Consider the following 21,365-nt stretch of genomic DNA (forward strand, 5'->3'; position numbering starts at 1 on the left):
AGTTGACCACCATTCATGTAAGAAGGAACATGCTCATACTCTGCTCATAATCTGCCTTGACTTTAGTTTCTAAGATATCTTTTTTTTCTTCTTATAAATGTTATGGTTTATACTTATATATCAAGGAGGTGACCCATTCTGTTGTGGCCCAAGCTGCCTCATGTTGGGGGCCAAAATGTCGGGGACTGCTCTATCAATGTTGGAACCCGCACTGCCAGAAGCCTTGGGGGCTAAATTGTTAGAGCCCGCACGGCCCCAGGCTGCTCTGGTCTGCAGGTCGGGGTTCAGCAAGAGAGAGAGTGAGGATGGACCCGAAGAATGGAGACCAGACAGAGTGTGATTCAATCCCGTTTATTCTTCAGTCTCTCTTCCTAGTCTAAGTCCCAAGTCTTGAGTTCCTAATCCCTAGTTCCTAGTCCCTAATGCCTCCAAGTTCCAAGTTTCTTCTTCCAAGTACTAAGTGGCTAATGTCTAATTCCAAGTTCTTCCTCCAAGTGCCAAGTGCCTAATACCTAATAATAATAATAATAATAATTCTTCTTTCGAGTTCTCTAGTCCAAGTGTCTTCTACCTCATTGCCTAATTCCTACTCCAAGTTGTACTGAACTCTTCTGTCTGCCTCTTACCTTTTATATGTCTCACTTTTAAGCCATGCCCTTAAGTCACACCCTTAAGTCACACCCTTAAGTCACACCCTTAGGTCTTATCTCTAAATCTGATCTCTAAGTCACGCCCTTAAGTCTCAAAATCACAGCTTTAAGTCTCTCATACCCAAGAGAAGATCCTGGGTATCTAAAACAAGATGGTATCAGAGTGTGCTCAGCTGTTGTAGGCTAATGTAATCAAATCTCTTGTCAGGGTATATGGCTCAAGATAGCTGCAAGGATGACAGCCGCCTTCTGTCACTCCCCACACCATTCAATTCACATGGTTTAAAAATCAAGCATCAATTGGAAGAAATGGTTCAGTGGGCAAAGAGCTCCTCACTAGATTTAGTGAGGTCCAGAGCTCATATCCCCAGGACCTTTGCAGAAGCAAGGTGGACATGGCCGATAATCTGCAATCTAAGTATACAGGAGGCAGAGACTAGAGATTCCTAGGACAAGATGGGTTGCCAAAACAGCAAGCTACAGGTACACTGTATACATGAGCATGCACACATATATGTGAACCTCCACACGTGCCCCACACATACAAACATGCATGTGTACACTCACCACACATCACTATTGCCCTGTCTTCCAGTATAATCAACTCATATCCCTATGCTCCTCAATAGATAGTGTGTCTGTTTATTTTGCATTTATTTTTACAGAGCCTTGAAAGTAAACATAAGAAATATGGTTTTATCATTTTCATCTTCCTTTTGCAGTTTCTTGATCAGATTAAATAGCTCTCTATAAAAATGAGCAGAGAGATTTTTAGACTCTTTTAAAGCTATAAATCATTCTGTTGTATCTGCTGATTTTTTTTCCTTAACCAGTACCCTATTCATGAATACCTATTTCTTATAAATGACTCTACACAGTTGTTCGTGTATCTTCAAGGATCTATGCACTTGATGAGTTCTTACATGTGACCATTTAACATCCTCTGTGACACACCTACAGTTGGAACAGTTTCTGCTGTACTCATCTCCTTGGGGTACATGCCATCTTTACTCCCCAAAACAGTATATGAACAGGGCTATTCCCTCACGGCCTTCAATGGAGTGTGTACGTGAACTTTGATGTTTACTGATCCAAGTGAAAAATAATCATAGCATGGTTTTGCTGGGGTTTTTTAATCAATAAAGTTGAACATTTTATCACGTACCCAAGTTATTCCCTTGTTTGAGACCAATTCTTGAAATATATTTGCCTATGAGAAAACTCTTTATAAAACTAAAAAATGAATTAAAAACATCATGTGAAAATAATTCTAGCTGCTCAGCACTTCCCTTGAATTTTCGTCATCTTAGAATACCATTCTGAGGCTTTGATATTCCAAAGTATGTTAAGAGAAATCTCAGCTTCCTTGAATGAATGAGCTGATCACTCAAGCTAGGAAATAATTCAAGGAAAGACAGAGAATGGCTCAACTAAGCATAGATTAGAAGATCTAAGCAAGCATTTATGTGTGAGGCTGTGGTTCATGGCTGACTTGACTTCCCTGTGATATTCATCTAGTCATCTCCTTTCCTGATCCCCTCACTTCTTTCTTCCCTTCCTCCTCACTTTCTTCCCCACACAGCTCCAGCAGCAGCACCATCCACATCCACCATATCTCTCACAATAGAAAAAAGTACAGCAGGACTATGTTTTCAGAACTATTATTTAAACCCAACCTCAAAGGATGGAGGACTCAAAAGAATTAAGAAACTAACTCTTAAACTTAGATGGAGTAATAAATGTGATACCTACAAAATGAAGCATCTTCTTGAGATGAAAAGCAAGACTTCATTTAAAAATAGTTTGTTTGAGCTACAGTAACAATTCGCCTGGAGACGCATGCATGCTCACTGATCTAACAGTGGCATGAACGTCATGGAACTAACCAACTACTCCTGATTGTATTTAATCCAAGCATTGTACATCTAGACATGGTGACCAGCCCATTGTTTAAACCCTCCAGCTCGGGGGCTGCCCATCACAACCAGGTACCTTCTCCAGTTCTTCTTACGTTGTTAAGCTTGATGGCTGTTGTGGGGAGTGGAGAAAGCCCTGACAGAATATGTAAGAAGCCACTAAGTCCTGAGTGAAGCTGTATCATTGACTTGAGCATAACCACGACAAGGATCCCAGTACCTCAGACCCAAGGCAAAGCCTTCCTGGGGTTAGGCTCAGGGAAATGGCAAAGCCTTCCCCTGGTTCCTGTGTGGATGTTGACAGATACTATGGACTGTTACTTCTTTTTCCTTTATATTTAAAGTCTGAGATTGCTCTGATACAGAGACCCACCTACATAAATGAGCTAACCCTGCCTCTTTGTTCATGTCACCTATATATAATAAACCCACCTCCATAATTCAGCATTATAAAACAAACACACTGAGTTCGTGGGCTGCTGGTGTGTTATAAAAAATTCAGCTTTTTTTTTTTTTTTTAAAAATATGTGCCTGTTGTTCTTAAATCCCTGTTGACCCAGTTAGATCAGTCCTAAGCCATGCAAGGTCAAGGCATTCTGTGCCCTTGAGGATGCATTTGATTGCAGGCAGTATCTGTGATTTCTCAGTGGTGTGATGAGCTTGGCTCTCAACTTTATCACCCATTAGATTTTAGGAGACATGAAAATGCGTCCTGCATGAAGATGTCCACTGTGCAGTTATTTATAACAGACCAAACTGGAAGCAACCAAAGGACTCAATTGTGAGGGGCAAAATTAAATAAAGCGTAGAACTCAATACTTCTGCAGCAGTGACAAGGAGCTTGTAAGTCTATTTCATGAAGTGTGAAAATGACTAGAAGCACTCAAGGGAACGCAGTGCTTCTAACTGCATAAAGGGTCCTCTACCCTGCCTTCAGCTGGGAGGGTCCTCTACCCTGCCTTCAGCTGGGAGGGTCCTCTACCCTGCCTTCAGCTCTAACTCAGAAGTGGAGCATTTTTAGCAAACCACTAAGACACTCAGCTATGCCATGGAACCCAACAAAGCTTTATCAGCGGTAAAGCCAATGCAGTGATTTCCATCAAAAAAAAAAAAAAATCTCATTTACTGTTGGACTGCAAACTCATCTTTTAAAAAAATGCTTCAAAAGCACTCTAGAGTCTATGAAGAAAGAAATTTATAAGCATTTTCAAGTCCTATTTAATGAATACTAAATAAATACATAAATAGAAATATGCCATTTTTAAAAAAACAATCTAGGAATCTGCCTTACTTCAGTGTTTCCTGTCACAAGTCATATACTCTAAATTATTACATCCACCTCAGGAAAAGCAAATTGTTTTCATTTTGCAAACCAACTGCAAAAGTTCAGCAGCATCTGCGTGAGGAGCCCTGCCCACACAGGAGAGTAGTGAAAAAGAGAAACCCGAGTGTTTAGCAGCATTAGCTACCAGATGAACTGTTTTTTCTGGCCTCCATAGAAAAGCTCATCCACAGACATATGTGAAAGGAAAAGCTGAGGGAGAATATGATTGCAGAACAGTGTCCCTCTCAAGACTCCCATGTCCTAATCCATGAAACTGTTTAACAGGAACAAAGACTACAGGAATTAGGTAGAGGTATTAGCTCAGAGGTAAGCGTGCTTTCTAAAATGTATGAGACCTGGGTTCATCCCTATCACTGAAGAAAACTCAGTAACAACTAAATGACAGGAATCAGAAATTAACGTTACCAGATGCCTGACCAAAGCATAAGGACTTTACTTGGGTTATATGAGTGTCACCACAGGGGCCTTTAAATACTTTATTATTTGAGACCTGGTGTCCTGAATCCCAAGCTGGTCTTGAACTTGCTATATAGTCTAAGTTGACCTTGAATTCTGAGCCCAATTCCATGTCCAATTCCTGAGTGCTGGGATTTACAAACGTGCTGTCATTTCTAATTTACTTGGAGGAAACTGAAATGGAGTATATGATAGGTAAGCACTCTACCACCTGAGCCATATCCCCAGCAAGCACAAAGTTCTCTCCCTCCCCACCCCCTCCGTGTGTGAGTATATGTGCATCTCTCTGTGTGTGAGTATATGTGCATGTGTGTGTGAGTGCTTGCACATGTGGAGTGTTTATAGCCTTGTACATGTGAGCCTGAGGGCACATGGAAGCCAGAGGCCAATGTCAGGTTGCTAATCTGTAATCAGTTTCACCATATATGTTCTAAGAGTTCCTCAGTGAACCCAGAGCCCACTGAATCCATATCATGATCCAGTGATCTGCCTGTCTCTGTCTCCCCAGTGCCAGGATTACAGACATGCACCACTGTAGCCAGCTTTTCATGTGAGTTCTGGGGAGTAAAATAAGGACCTCATGCTTGTTCAACAAAGTACTTCACCAACAGCCATCTCTCCAACATCAACCCACCACCACCAGCCCAAAATGAATCTATATAAAAGAGAGGAAATTCAGAGCAGAAGATGTGAAGGGACATGCCATGTTACTGGCTTTGAAATAGAGAAAGTGCCTATGAGCCCTGGACTACAGATGACTAGCAGTGAAGAAAGACAAGGGCATGAGCTTGAGACCTGGCCTTGCCAATGTTCTTCTTTGATATTGGGAGCAGGGGGAGCAGTTACAGAACTATAAAATACATGTGTTCTTTCAACACAATGTGGTGGTAATCTATTTTAGCAAGAGGAAATCAACGTGGGGAGAGGGGAATACAAAAGAGAGATTCCCACTGCCTGGATGATATGGCTGCTGTGGAACAACTTCATGCTGCTCTTTCAGCTAACTGAGAAACTCCACTTAGACAAACTGGCAGAAAAAAGCTAGAGGATGAGAGACCAAGGCTGGCTGTGGTATTCCACAGCCTGTGTGAGTTTCATTCTAAGCTTGGTACTACTTGATAAAGAAGATCCTGAATCCACTGGGAACCTGAGGGAGCCCAACCATGGCCCAGGGACCAGCTAAATGCAGCAACAGCAGATTCTGCACTGAATGCCAAGGACACAACAGAGGAAATATGTGGTAACTGCCTATGTGGATGCTGGACAGAATAAATCCCATATTCATCTCCCAAGCACCTAAGCCACAGTCCAAAACCTTAGAAACTGAGAATTTAGTTCAGAGATAAAGGCTGCTTCACCTGTTCTGGTCAAAACCAATGTAAACCAAGAATGAGTGCAAAGGCCACTGAGACAGGAACAACTAGAAGAATGGACCAGTGGACCTAATTTCTCATCTACAAAGGCAGAAGGCTACTTTGGTCCTCTGATCTCTAACATGGTAAATATACTACTTAGAGTATTATCTCCTGATAAAACACGTTTATGTTCCATAACACATGAAATGAAGCCCTTTGGTTTAATTATGTATGAAAATAGGGATAAAATTAAAGACCGAACAGATTCAGTCATGTGGTCCTCCAGGTGATATGTGGGTTCCACCTTCACAACTCATTTTCACTGTAGACCAGATCCGCTACCTGAAAACTGTTTGCATGACTGTAGTTTTCCCAACCCCCTTCTTCTGCCCAAAGTCCCTGAGAAGATACAACATGAAGAGCACTGAACAGTGGGAGGATGCGGTCTAAGTTCTCCTTTTCTTTCTGGATGCTAAATGTGTGCCCACATACTTGGAGTGCTTAAGTTCTTCATCACATGAGGAGAAGTCCTAAGGAGCCTTACAAACTCTTCTGACCATGGTATGAGCTTGTTGCTGGGGAAGGTCTTTCTCACCTCACAAATGACAGACAAGGTCAACATGACAACAGCAGCTAAAATCAGGGTCCATGGCAGAAAAGCTTAGAGCTGGTCAGCTCAATTCTGAGGCTCAGGCTTCTCATCTGATAAGCAAGGGCAGCAGTATGTACGATGGGGAGCTCTAAGGTGACAGGTATGAGCCTCCTTACACAAAGCCAGCATCTAAGATGTTCAATGAGAGACCGCCCAAAATGTGGTGACCAACGTCCTTTCCAGATTACACAAATCTATGGGATTCTATAGTAGGCATTATCAAATAGCATTTTAGAGAAAAATGGTTGCAAACCTTAAAAATTCAATTTCTCTGAGTATATACCAGCAGATATAACAAGGTCAAGAATCAGGCTGACTTTAAGTGATATGCAGAGTTTTTATTGAGAAACATACTGGGTCATCTTTTTTCCTCTCCATAATTCCATGAGAGACTGGCTAAGTAGATACTACCAAACACACTGAAGAAGCATTACTTACAAGGATTAGGAAAACATAGAGGGACTCCATCTTCTAACTCTTGTACATAATAGGCCAGTGGTTTTCGACTTGTAGGTTACGAACCCTTGAGGGAGGGGTGTCAAACAACCCTTTCACAGGGATCACAAATCAGACTTTTACATTACAATTCACAACAGTAGCAAAATTACTGTTATAAAGTAGCAATAAAATAAGTGTATAGTTGAGAATCACAACAGCATGAGGAACTATATTTAAAGGTCGCAGCATTAGGAAGGTCGAGAAGCACTATGCTGGGTGCTACAGTGGGTATACCACAATGTTCTCCCACTCATATAGAAGCATCCCAGGTGGCCTTTATCACAGCTGTTTTACCAGGCAATTTACATCCAGTAATCCAAGATCTAAGGTACGGATAGACCTCCCTACGTCTGTACTTTCACACATCACTATCATAACCCTTGCAACTCACTGCAGCTTTGAGTGGGAAGTTCATGCCTTGTTTTCTGTCTGCATCCTCTTGAACACTCTTCCTTGACTTGGTTTCCAAAACACAGAGAAACTCTATGCTTATGGAAAGAGGGAGCACAAAGTAAACTCCACACATGACAACTAAAGGGCTGGAAAGCAAAGTCAATGCCACAAGTGCTGTATGTCCACTTGTGTCCTTCCCCACTTCCACCTGGCATGCCTCTTACCTTGAAGGAGGCATGCTGCTCCATGTGTCGCAGCAGCTGAGGTTTCTGGGCTGCTGTGTAGTCACACACCGTACACTTGAATTGCTTCCCTGGAACGAAGCGGAGGACAAAGTGATCATTGCCAGGCTGGTAGCTCCTACATGTAAAGGGACCATGTACACATGTCCCTTGCCAGGTGGGAAAGCAAATTCTCAGAGGGGATCAAGAAGGCACTGTACAGATGCAAGGCAGGATGATCAGTTGTCAGCCAAGAAGAGCAGGAAGGAGCTCACCCACTGAAGGAAGAGAGTGGTCAGCTTTGGCTAGGAAGGTTCTGAGCAGTAATGTTACAGCAGACTCCTAAAGGGAGAAAAGTGTATGGCCAGCCACCTCCAGAGGACACTGAAAAAAACAGAAGTATCCATAAGAGACAGAGAGAGAAAGGGAGAGAGGGAGGAGATGGAAGGAAAAAAAGGAAAGAGGAAAAAGACGAGAGAGACAGAGAGAAGACACACACAAACATACACATACACATACACACACACAGAGAGAGAGAGAGAGAGAGAGAGAGAGAGAGAGAGAGAGAGAGAGAGAGAGAGAGAGAGAGAGCGCAGGAGCACAGAAGAGCAGCAGAAAAGGCCACAGCATAGTCAGAAACATGAAACAGCCACATGTTCCTCCTGGAACGAAAGTGTGCAGTCTACAGGAAGTGAAGAGCTGATCTGGAGAAGAGGGAAAAACATTAAGGATCCAGGGCATCTCAATGAAGGTGAGATCCTGAGCACCAGAGGAATCTATAGAATGACTTTCTACGTGGAGAAAGATCACCGTGCAAAGCTCCCATGCTGGTGGGAGAGCCAATAGCATACCTTCAAAAGTGCCAAAAACAACTTCAGAGAAGATCACTGTTTTAGCAACATTCAACAATCAGGTGAATGGGTGAACATGTTAAAGCAAAGAAATGGATATGTGGAACACAGCACCCTGCTCTTGATGAGAGTAACCAAAATCTCCATTTGCAATCATACAAATATGTAATCAAACATAAGTATGACCTACTTCCTGTAGTAGTAAATGGTCTTAATGGTGCCAGCATCACATGAACACAACTACTGCCTCAGCAGTACGGATCCAAAGAAATTCTTGCTCCTCTGGGGAACTCTGCACCCTTCTTCAGACCAGACTAGTAAGACTTCTCCATAGTCCCATTCCCTATACTCCCCTGTTCTGAACCCTAAAGTCAAAACAAACTGAGCAAAGGCACAACTGGTCTTTGACACCTGTTCCTACCAAAGTAACCACTAGATCAAGCCAATGGTAGATGTCACTCCTTGTGATACTAGATGATTCTACTACCTGAGTCTCTGCTGATAATCTATGACCAGAAAGCCCTATTCTTTCATACTACATCACCAGCACCTATGTGTGTCTCTCTGATTAGCCACTGAGTATCCTGGTGACAGTATCCATATCAATCATTCTCTATAAACTGATGCCCCACAGGGTTCTAATCCACAATCTTCTTATTCCCTAGAGTCTGGGCACACACTTGAGGTCAAAACTTAAACCTTCTACTCAGATGCCTTCCTTCACCCCAACATTTGAAACATCACCCATTGCCTTAGTCATTGTTCTATTGAGGTGAAGAGATGGCAAGACCAAGGTAACTCATAAAACAGAGCATTTAATTGGGGCTTGCTTACAATTGTAGAGGATTAGTCCATTATCAAGATAGATGACATGAGGGCACAGGGGCAGACATGCTGCTGAAGGAGCTAAGAGTTCTACATCTAGATCAGCAGGCAGCAGGAAGAGAGCAACACTGGGCCTGGCCTTGACTTTTGAAACATGAAAGCCCACCCCTAGTGACACATTCCAACTAGGCCACAACTCCTAATCCACTTCAAGTAATGCCATTCCCTGATGACTAACGATTCAAATATATGAATGCTTATTCAAACTAGGACAACCCACTCACTGACAACCACAGGCCTGTAGCCATATCATAATGGAAAAATGCATTCATTCTAATTTCAAAATCTCCATAGTTTTTCACAGTCTCAAGACTTCTTCAAAGCCCAAAGTCTCTTCTCCAACTCATGGCAATCTCTTAAATATAACCTCCTATAAAATCAAAAATCAAAATCAAAAAACAGATCACATACTTCCAATATATGATGGCACGGGAGACACATTGCCATTCCAACAGGAAATAAAGAAGACACTGTGAGAAAATACTGGATCAAAGCAAGAATGAAAACCAGCAGGGCAATCTCCAAATTCTGCATCCTCATATCTGATGTGAAAGCACTCTTCAGATCTCCAAATGCTTTCAGCACTGCTGAATGCAACAGACTTCTCTGTCATGGGCTGGTTCCACTCCCTCTTAGCAGATCTCTTTGGCACGCACCCCAAGATTCTGGCATCTCCAACATCTTGGGGTCTCCAACACAATCCAGGCTTCACCTTCACAACTTCATGAAGTGGCCTCTCTGGGCTTCCATGCAGGGAAACCCCTGACATCCATTTGGCCTCAGAAGCTTTCCTAGGCCATGGAGGGAGCTTCGACAAACCCTTTTTCATATTCTTGAGTCTAAAACCAGAACCACATAGCCAATGCTACTTGCTGAGGCTGAAACTTGGTTTCATCATCACTCAAATATATTTTCATCAGCTTTCTGATATCGATAGTTTCCTTCACTGCTTAAACTTTTCTTTAATTCCTTTCTACATGTTGAAAGCTTGGCTGGGTAGGGTCTTGCCCTGAGGTCGCCACTCTCTCTATTCCATTAAGCATTAGGCTTTTCTTCCAACCACACCCTAGCCAACATTTTACCACAGTGTACTTCCCACCCCACACATAGTAACTACCTGCTCACAAGATGGGCTGCCATCAACTGCCATGCAGTTTTTCTCTCAGCAACTCAGTGTCTAGGTGCCGACATATTTCATGACCATATTTCATGCATTTTATTAAGTTGCAATGGGCAAGACACAAACAAGAAAGCTTTTATATCTTACACCTAATAGTCTTCATACGAGCAGCAAAAACAACAACCAAAAAATAGATGGTTCAAAAATATTAATAATAGAGTTGTACCTCTCAAGTGTGTAAACTCCAAAGCCTAGATTTTACTCGTGTCTCTGTGTGTGATACACAAATGCACATACATACTCGCACAATGTGTGTATGTACATATATATGTCACATATATGTGGGTGCCCATATAGGATGGAAGAAGGAAGATGATCAGCTGAAGCTGGAGTTGGAGTTATAGACATGAACCAACCAATGTGGCTGCTGAAAACCAAACTCTTCCTTCAGAAGAGCAGCAAGTGCTTTTGACAAGTGAGCTTTCTCTCCACCCCAATTTTACTAAATCTTCAAGTCCATACTTTGGATTTTTTTTAACTTGTAAAGTGTGCAAGTTATAGTTAGAGAGCAATTAATATGTTTTCTTAAAGACATTACCAACTTTTCCACAGACATAAGCCATGTAGTTCCGGCATATTACCAGTATAACCTCAGCCACGCACACCATTCCTTTGACCTATGATTCAGGAGACAGCATCGGCATGGCTCTAGCAGACCAAGAAAATGCTTGATTTCTTTACCATTAATAGTGGGGAAGGGAAGAAGATAGAACTCTTCCCAGTATCAAACAATAAGATCATAGACTAAAACATTAAGTACTAAAAAGAAGTCTTGAAGTACTAGGAAGCTGACTCAGCAGTTTAGAATACACATTGCTCTTATAGAGGACTAGAGTTTGGTTTCAGAACACATGTCAAATGGCTCACAGCCACCTATAATTCTAGCTCCAGAGGATCCACATCCCCTCTCACATGCACACACAGAGTAAAATAAATCTTTAAAAAGTAAAGCCTTGGCAGCCAGGTAGGGGTTATCTCTTGGATTGCCCTGACTAATATGGGAAAGAAGATTTCAAGCACTGGGACTTTTGTTCCATAGTCTATGGCCTGTGGGGGAAGCAGTGTTGGCTCAAGTGGGTGGCTCAAGTGACTATAGACTTACACTATAGTCTTATGTGTATTTTGTTCAATTCTAGGCTTTGCTGTTGCTCTCAGTTGCATCGCAGTGTGTCTTAGTTTCTTTCCCATTGTTGTGATAAAACACCATGACTGAAAACATTTATTTTGGCTTATGGTTTCACAGGATTAGAGTCCATGATAGTGGAATAAAGGAATACTTGAGAGCTTATATATTGATCCACAAACAAGACAGAGAGAGAACACTAGGAATTGCATGAATTTTTTGAAACTTCAAACCCCACCATCAGTAACACACCTCTTCCAAGGTCACACCTTAATCCTTCCCAAACAGTTCTACCAACTGAGGACCAACTATGTCAATATATGAGACTGATGAGGGTCATTTTCATTTAAACCACTACACAGAGGTTGAAGGTATACATTCTTGCTGAAGACATAATGTACTTTGGAAAAATGAACTGGAGGACCCTAGCTGTATCTGACTTGAAAGCCTTCACCCTGAGGACAAGCTTTTATAATATTGGAAGGTGCTAATTCCAAGAGATGGAAACAACGAATACTCCTAAGTAGTTATGAACAACAAAGACAGTCATCATAGCAGAATAACAGCAGTAGTGGCCCTTATATCTTGGAGGTAACAAGAAGCTCTCTATTTAGAGTAAAGGCCCCCTCAGCATAAAGAAATCCTGTCTGATACTAAAAACCGAGCCAACTACCCACTAGTGAGGCTATGGATCTTAGAGGAGAGCTATTACTGCCACTTTATTAAACCAGCATGAATCTTAACTGCACTTTAAATATTTATTATTATACTGACAGATACAGTGTAGCTCTCATTACTCGTAAAAGAAGCTTCTCTTTGCAACAGAGATGATTACAGGAGACCACAACAGGTCAAAATTAAAAAAAAAAAAAAAAAAAAAAACACAGATACACAAGTGATTGTGGGATGTTTAATCCCAACTGACAAATCTATAGCAGATTCCTTGCACTTAAGGATTGGAGGACACTGATGGAAATCAGGTGGGAAGACTGAAAGAGCCAGAGGACCAGAAAAGCTGCAGTGAGAATGTATCTCCTAAAAATGACAGAGAAGTTATACCCATGATACCTCAAGAATGTGGCTGCCTAAACAAGGCCTGAATAAATACAATACCACTAGATATGCTAATATTGAAAAGGATACTTTTATAGGGCTCCACCCACAGACAAAGAACTACAGTCAACTGAGGACAGCTGAGAGTGGAGTTAGCCTTTCATAGAGATGAGCCCCCTAACTGGTTATCCAACACCAAGCGGCCGTCCCTGAAATTATATACATGCAAGTAACACTAAACAAACTGAGCAGGTGGCATTTATATATTTAGGGGCATGTGTGTGAGGAGTGTAACAATAACAAAAAAATGGGGCCATGATTTCAAGAGGAAGTGGGGTGTGGGGCACTAGATGGGAAGGACATACATAGAGGGGAGAAAATTATGTAATTGTATTTTAATTTAAAAGATAAAAAAAATAAAAAGGAAAAAAACTCAAAACTTTGAAAGAAAGAAACAGAATGACCTAGCACACAAGGCTCTGCATCACACAAGGAAAATGGATATCTCTAAAAGGCCATGTCCACCCTGGGCAACCCAGTCAGCCATTAGATAGAGCCGCCTGAAAGAATACTTAGCATGATCTTTGTTGCCCAGTTAAAACAATGGAATGCAGGTTTACGACTGGTTATCAAGAAGCAATTTTCAGACTTATCAGGTTGTTCCCAGCAAGAGATACCTGAAAATTATGAGTAACGTGGAGGGCAAGCTAGTGCTTCCTGGGTTAAAATGACCTCACCGTGCTGCCAACGAACATCACACTGCTGTATGTGGATATAAACCACGCAGTACCCAAGAAAGAAAACAACAACAAAGCAAACGAGGTTGATTTTTAAAATTGTCCACCTTTGCCTCTAGTTCTCCTTACTGAACTACTAGACATCTTTTAGCAGAACTAGACTGGGTGTGTGTCTTCCCACTGGACACTAAAGCAGGGATGCGGATCATCAGATTAGGAATGGCAAACCAGAGCCAAGTAGCTGGGGCAGGAAAGCCCAGACTCAGACCCAGGTACATTCTACCTCCAAACACAGAGAATGTCATCTAATGAGGGCTGAAATAACTAACACCAACCAGGGTGGTAGTACCACTCACACATAAACATGGCCTGTTTCACAGACTGGCTGTCTGTTAGAAAGAGATACCAAAGAAAAAAGTAGCAGAAGTGAGTTCCTGGGATCATTCTTCCCTGCTAATCAGGGCCACAGTAGAAAACATGATACACAAACTCTTCTCTACTGTAAGGATGACTAAAGCACAGGACTGGTGAGCACCTATAAATAAGCCCCTGAGAGATGAGATAGGGTACATGCAGGGGACCAGAGGAAGCCTCATTTCCACAGAGGCCCAAGCTACTATTCATTTCCATGGCATTCTCTAAGGGAATCCAAGCTTAACTTCTAAGTGAGGCTGTCTACACAGACTAAGGATAGAGGAGTAAAAAAATGTTAACAATTGTAATTACATGCAAGCAGTATGGAATTGGCGCATTAATAAAAGACTGTTGGCTCCAGTCTCCCACAAGCTCTTGGCCTCTCCACCCACAACAAAGTCTCAAAGCCTGCACTGGCTGCAAGGGCCTTCAGTCACATGACTCCATCTCTCCGCTCTGCACTCCACACACCCAGAGCCTGTTCTTCTCAGTTGTTGGCCTGCTTCTCAGGTCAACCACAGTCTGTTGGCTCAGTCACCTGCATTCAGATGTCACTTCTCCTGGGTCACTCCTCAGCCATCCAATATAGAATAACAGTCCCCATACCCCACTTTACTGACTCGGTTTGAGTACTAGGAAGCTCATTATGTTGGTATAGAAACTGAATCATGTCTTACTTATCTTTTTACTTTCGTTCCCAAGTTTCCTCAGTACTTGAGATGGTTCAAATTTTCCATTGTAACACAGTGTGTCTTTATTGATTTTTACCATGCTTATCATCTGTCTCACTCACTGGACTTCCAGCCTCCCGACAGTGGAAGTTTATACTTTCTGCTCGCTGTCATCAGGGTTGTCAAATAGAAGACTTACTTTACAAATGGCTAGAGCAGTTAACTAATGCACCTCTGCTGAGCTGTGAGCTCCTTCCCGGCTGTGAGGGCCTATTGAAGATGAGGCTGGTGAGAGCGAAGAGCAGCAGTCACGGGAGCTGTGCAGACACTCTTGTACAAGTATCTTTTATTTGCCAGATGTGATTGTTGTCCGGAAGCTTCCTGCTTTTGTCTGCTAACCTAGGCCTAGTCCTGGAAGCTTCTCACCTCCAACCAATCTTATCTAGGTCTAGAATATTTTCAGCCTCTGAGAGTTACTCTAGTTCTTTCTGATCTTTGGCTGGCTGGTTCAACTCTGCTGTTCTGGCTCAAACTCCTCTCTAAGCTGACTGAATCAATCTACCCTGCCCCCTCCCTCATTCTCTCTTTAAATCTCTGTTTGGTCTCAAACTAACCTGCAATCTGATCTAATCTACTGGCTCCTTCTCATTCTCTGGCTCCTTCTGTCCTCATCTGTGTCTAGCTTGTTCTCTCTGCAACATGTCTCTGTACAACTATCCCAGTAAAGCTGACTCCCTCTCTGCACTACCCCTCAAGTAGCTTCCCTTTCCTTCTCTCCTTGTAGGAGTTGGGCATATCCTATTCTGTCAAATTCATCACTTTGTCTGCCACTCAATTAGGCATCACTTTCAAACATGGGTGCTTCTTTCTACAAATGATTTTACCTTCATTGTTAGGGAATTAAGGGCACATCTGTATTGTAGTCAGAGGGATTAAAGATATGTTCTAAGGGCTGAGCCATACCACAACTAGAAACAGTTTTTTTTTTTTTTCAGTAAATAACACAATCTTGGGGTTTAAAGTTTGATCAAATACCCCGCAACACACTCCTTCTTTCTCCATAGTCAAGCTGTAGGTATGACTGGAGGTGGAACATGGCTTATGTACCGTCTCCAGTTCTAGCCACAGGGGACTAAAGCACCAGAAAACAGCTGACCTGAACTGATCCAGGAATGGAACTATTTTAAAAAGTGGCCAATCAATGGACATGTGGGGGGACAGTGGCAGAGAAAAGAGAGAGAGAGAGAGAGAGAGAGAGAGAGAGAGAGAGAGAGAGAGAGAGGAAAATGAAGGAAGCAAAGAGGGGAAAGGTGGATAGCACAGAGAGCAGATGGCAGTCCAGCAGCTGTGTTCAGTCACTCATCAACCCTCATGAAACAGTCGCTACATGCCAGAGCCATGCCTGACTACAGGAGACAAGAGTGAGCAAGTCCATGGAGCTGGTCCCTTTGGGCTCATCACCTAAATGCAAGAATGCAAATAAATTATTATAAAATGTGACCAAGAACCATTACTGACACAGAGTGCTGAGTATGAAGCCAGTGGGCGAGAGGAACCATGGTCCTGAGGCTGCTTTATCAGGAAGGCCCCAGTGGGGATGTGATGGTGAAAAAAGAGTGGCTAAGTAGACAGAGCCAGTTTAGGGGAGAGAAATAGCCACTGTCTCTGTAGAGCCCAAAGGACTTTCACAATAAACCACTGTCTGTTTTGACTCCTCAAAAAGGTTCTGTCAGCTGGCCAAGAGCTCCAGCACAGATAACGAGTAAACCAGTAAGAGAATGCATAGCTCCTCAAGAGAAAACTAAAATCAGCTTTAGCCCACCACCAGAGATCCTTGCAAAAGCAAGCACACAAACCTTAGAACATATATTACAGAAGCTTCATGAAGCATAGGGCATTTAATCTGTACAGTACTTGCTCAACTTCATGAGTTGTCAGATACATACCAATTATAACCCAGAAGACTTGATACCTATTGATAATCATTTTTTCATAACACATAGTGCTAAAAAACGAACACATGAAGATACTATACTTTCAAATCTCTGGTAAAAGTACTCAAAGAGTAAAACAGTGGTTAATGCACAGGAAGAAAACAAAAATCCTGCGTTAGGAAGTGTCCTTAGGAGGGGTCCTATTAAGGAAAGGTATGCATGCAAAAGACAGCCCCTGACACAAAGGCTACAGCAACTGAAGGGTAGAAAAGAAGTAACAGACTATCCAAATTAAGGAGATGGTTCAGCAAGTCATGGGTCACCACATTAATACAACTGCAAAGCCAGTTTACCAATGGGCTGCACACCCACCAAGAGTGATTACAGCATCAAAGTGTCATCATCACTATATAATCATATTCACATAAGCTTTACCTATGGTCAAACACCTATATCAACCAGGAGTCACTCCCCAGTGACAGAACTGTGCAACCTAGATGAAGGTGGTCCCTTGTGGTTTAAAGCCATCTGTGCTCTGGTGTAAAAGAGTCCCAGGTCATCAGCATCATCCTCGGTAGGTTAGGATGATCTCTCTCCCACCCGAGGTCCAGAGGCAGATCTGGCACTAAGGGACAAAAATGGAGCCAATAGCACCTGATATTGAAGATTCAGAAGAGTCCTTGTCTCTCTGAACCCAGACTGGCTGTTTCCTGATTTGGTACTTGGTCAGGCTAAATGTCTGGAGTCTTTATTCCCAAGAGAAGGGGCCTAATTTATGTTTAACCTCAGCTATTGTCCTCTGAGCCAAGATTTAACTTTTATCAACAATCAGAAACCTTCTGATCCATGTCCTTCCTAGAAGAAATATGAATGAAAGCAGAGACAGCCCTCCTTAGAGGGACTGCACCACAGAAAGCCCTCAAGTTCTGCAGTACTGGCCTCTTGAAGGATGGTGGCAACAAAACCTTTCAACTACAAATTACATTATTTACCATCTCATTACTTAGGAAATTTTCCTTCATTGAGTTAAAAAGCCAAAAGCATGACAACCTGGATGAATCCCAGAAAGGACTACACCACACATACTATAAACCCAATGATAGAGATCTCACATGTGCAAATGTCAGACAGTGTGAGAAATCAGAAGCAAATGCCTTAGAACAGGGAGACTGCAAGGTCTGTAAACTCTTGGTTTTTGTCCTTGGCTATCATAACCTCTTCTGTTTCTTCCACTAATAGGAGTTCCTGGCTCATTATTTGAATATGGGCAGATGTCCACTGATGGATTCTGTCCTACCAGTCACATCCTGGGTGCCAGATACTTTCTAAATTCAACTACTGCCAGACAGTGGGAGAAATGGAATCCAGTGATCCTTCCTCAGCTCCACCCTTGTTCAGGCTCTAGCTGGGGACAATAACTTGGCCTACCCTATGCTGAAGGGACAGGGAGAGATTTGCAGAAGGGGAAGATGGACTGTGGTCACCCAATACCCTGGCCCAGATTAGATAAAAGGCCTAGCAGGCATCTAGGAGTTGCTGCCCATGGAGTGCCTGTTATGGAAGAAGAGCAGGTACACAGGTGGTTATGGGAGCCAGCAGAACATCGCCTCCAGGCTGGAGCAGGAAGTTATACTGAAATAGATACTGAAGCACAGAAACGTGCTTGCCCACAGGGAGGCAAACTCTGAACCCTAAGCCTGCTCTACTGCACATACAAGGTCACCATAAAGAACAACTGTTATCCTGCCTTTACCCACACCTGCACCTGCTTCATCAGCTGCTCAGCAACTTCAAATAGAGTTTTATATAAAAGTAATATAATGACCAAAGAACCTTAAGCCACTACATTTGGATTCTGGCATGTGGACTACATCTGAACACAAAGCCATAGCAATGGAAGACGCCTACAGATTGAAGGCAACTTGCTTGCAATGTCTGTTAAGTAAACAGCACTGTCAAATCAAACTTTACATGTACCGTAGAACTGAAGAGATACCGAAGTTCTTAGAGAAAGAATTTCCATAAGCCTGAACTGTTATTAGCAAAAATATCTACAGGAATAAAGTTTAAATGTCTCATGCTGTTTATCCAGTCTTACTGAAAAAGGTGATTTTTGCATAAGTAAATTCTTAGCAATTTTTGGAAAAGTTATTTTATACTTTTTTTCAGAAATGTAGTGTTTACCCTTTTTCTAGAGTGATACTCTGATATTCTCTATGGCTCTGTGCCCTGAGAACAGAATGCCCAAGAGAAAGTAGATTTCATCTCCTCTTGGTGATTCACCTACAAGTACCCACTGTTGCCAAGCACTGTGCTTTTGAGAACCCTGACATGTAGAGGAGCAGGTACAAGGTCCAAATACTTGGTGTGAGCCCACTTCCGCAGGATAGCAGCCCAATAATGCCCCATACCTGCCACAAAGGCAGAAAGTTCTCAAATACGAAACTAACACATTACTTCATACAGAGAGAAAAGGAAGTCTGCAGATATGACCAAGCTCAAGCTGAGCCTATCTTGGAATATGTAGAGGCTCTAATGGCATCTGAAGAAGGCATGAGGATCAGAGACAAAAAACAGATGTGAGGAAGCAGGGACAGACTGAAGGATGTTGCACTGGTGGCTCTCAAAATGTAGGAAGGAGCTTCCAAATCAAAGGACTCACAGTCTGTGCACTACACGGGAAGGAATTGTACTCTGCCCAAGAGTTTGAGGAAGGAGTGCAGCTGTGCTGACACCAGGGTCACAGACTGTGGGCCTCCAAAGGCATGATGTCATAAGCCCACCATTGCCCAAAGCCACTAAACCTCTGGCAATTAGTTACAGCAGCAGAGGAAATGAAACCCAGTTACAATTCTGCTAAGGAGGTGGTATAGCAGGAAGTGTTGGTGAACTTGTCCAAGGTGTTCATTTCTATTCTTCCTAAGACAAAGGCTAAAGACATGCACATGCACACATATGGAGTAGGGTGGCTACATACATGAACCTGGGCAATTATGGACAGTCACAACACAGAAATTCTCCCTGAAATGGCTAAACATCCTCAGGGATGGGCATGCCATAATATACTTTATAAAACTCCTATGTTCTCACCCCTTTTACCACAGAATGTTGGTGGGGCCAGTCTTGTAAGGGTTTCCTATATGTAATCATGGCTACTTCTTCAAAACACCAATAGCTGTGTCATGCCAGAGGATGGAGTTCTACATGACCTTTTCCCTGCTCTGCCTTCTTGCTCCTAGCAGGCCAGTCGCACAAAGGTCGCCACCTACAGCAACGAGAGCATCCTGCAGGGCGCATCCCCAGCCCTTTGCTGCTAGAGTTTTGCAGAGCCACAGCTCATAGTTTGAGCATCAGCAGTAATTTGTGCAATGGCAAACCAGAACAGAAATAGCTGCAGAAACAAAAATACAGCATAAGACGTCTCTGTAGTTTAAAAAGCTGAATTTCCAGCAACTGCAGACTGAGCCTGCTGCTGCCTCTGTAATTAGTGAATCAGTTTTTATACAAAGAGGAAGGGACCAACATGGGGGCAACAGTAAAGAACCAAAGAAAAGGAGAGGAAGGTGTAGGGCACCAGGCCTCTACCAGAGTGGCAGACAGCGTGCCAGGCATCCATCTGCATGAAGACCCTACTTCACTTAATTTGAGATCTCAATCTACACATCAGGCTAACTGTCAAGTAAGCTCACAGGCAGAGGTTATGTGATAGCCTCAATTATTTTTCACAGATCTTGTAGTTCAGATAAGTCTGAGAAAAAAAAAAAGCTTCATATAGACCAAAGAGAGTGCACATATACAACGATCTCTTGGCCCTTGGCATCAGCTCACTTTCTCCCCACACCACTTAGGCAGCAGCCCACAAAGACACATAGGAATCCGCAGTATCTATCACCTGCCCCATGCCCAGCTTTCCCGTCAGCCTTTTTCCTAGGGGAGAACAGAAAGGATGGATGAGATCAGGACACTGCACTAGATGCAGTCTGTTTTTATGTTCTTCTTATGCCCTTCTTGAATATGACAGTTCCGAGTAGTTCGAGCCATGGGTGTACTTTAACCCAGAGTAATTGTACTTTCTCTTAGAGGACAGACAAGGAAGGAAAGGGAGGGGAAATAATCCTGGCATCACCCGGAAGCATCCCAACTAAGGAGCAGTTACAGGAGTTCTTATTATGAAGCGAAGGGAGAGAAGTTACTTCCTGAACTCAGCTGATTTCCACATCCAAGTCAGCTTGTCTAATTATTACACGAGGGCTGGAAGTCTGCAGAAACACCTCTTAATAAATCTTACCAGAAAAGTTCTTCCTGAGTGGATACAAGGTTGAACTAAAGGAAGTAAAGACTCCAAGGAATCAGCACCAAACCTCAAAGAACCACGTGTTTCATGATGAAAGGATTCACACTTGATTATGTAATAGGAAAGCACCGTGGGATCCATCCTTCCTCATCAGCCACAGATACACTGAATCAAGTGGAAACCTCTAGTTTCTACATCATGTATATCTCTGTATAAGGTCGAAGTGTGTGGTTTCATAGTTTCCCCCTAAATTCTTGTATACCATTGACAGATCAAGCCTCTAACAGATCAATTTCATACTGACAGGGAGACCTTTGTAAGTAAAATCCTGACCCAGATGGGCCTATCCTTTCTGAGTTACAGTAATGAGTTCCTGTGGGAAAGAGAAATGCACTACACAGGGATATATCACTTTAAATAAGCCAATAAGTGTGAAAAATTAGATTCACAAGCAGGTAGAAGAGAAGGCAATGAGTCACTATCTTCCTACTTCATTAAGAGGTGCCCAGGAAGATTCATTGAATAGTGACTTCCTCGACTGTGTTTAAAATACCTAATTCACAAGCACTCAATTTACCACAAGTATCTGAGATGAAATGGTAAGGAAATACCTAAATTTTTTTTATGTGGGGCAATAGTCCAGCCTCTCTATATGAGGGGTTTTAGATTTTTTTTTTCATCTCTGCACAGCACAAAAATTTACTGAACACAGGTGCTGTTCTGGGATTGCATATACA

At 42.6% G+C, this 21,365-nt stretch overlaps 1 protein-coding gene across 3 annotated transcripts in view; it reads right to left on the reverse strand.

The window, feature by feature from the left end:
- Zfat (zinc finger and AT-hook domain containing) overlaps positions 1 to 21,365 on the reverse strand; it is a 179,050-nt gene that overhangs the window by 56,305 nt on the left and 101,380 nt on the right. For all 3 annotated transcript variants that reach the window (XM_034517182.2, XM_076911435.1, XM_076911436.1), the window contains exon 11: positions 7,490 to 7,578. In XM_034517182.2, coding sequence (XP_034373073.1) covers positions 7,490 to 7,578 — 89 coding nt within the window. The remainder of the gene's footprint in view (positions 1 to 7,489; positions 7,579 to 21,365) is intronic.

Source organism: Arvicanthis niloticus, chromosome 13, assembly GCF_011762505.2.
Source record: "Arvicanthis niloticus isolate mArvNil1 chromosome 13, mArvNil1.pat.X, whole genome shotgun sequence".
NCBI lineage: Eukaryota > Metazoa > Chordata > Mammalia > Rodentia > Muridae > Arvicanthis > Arvicanthis niloticus.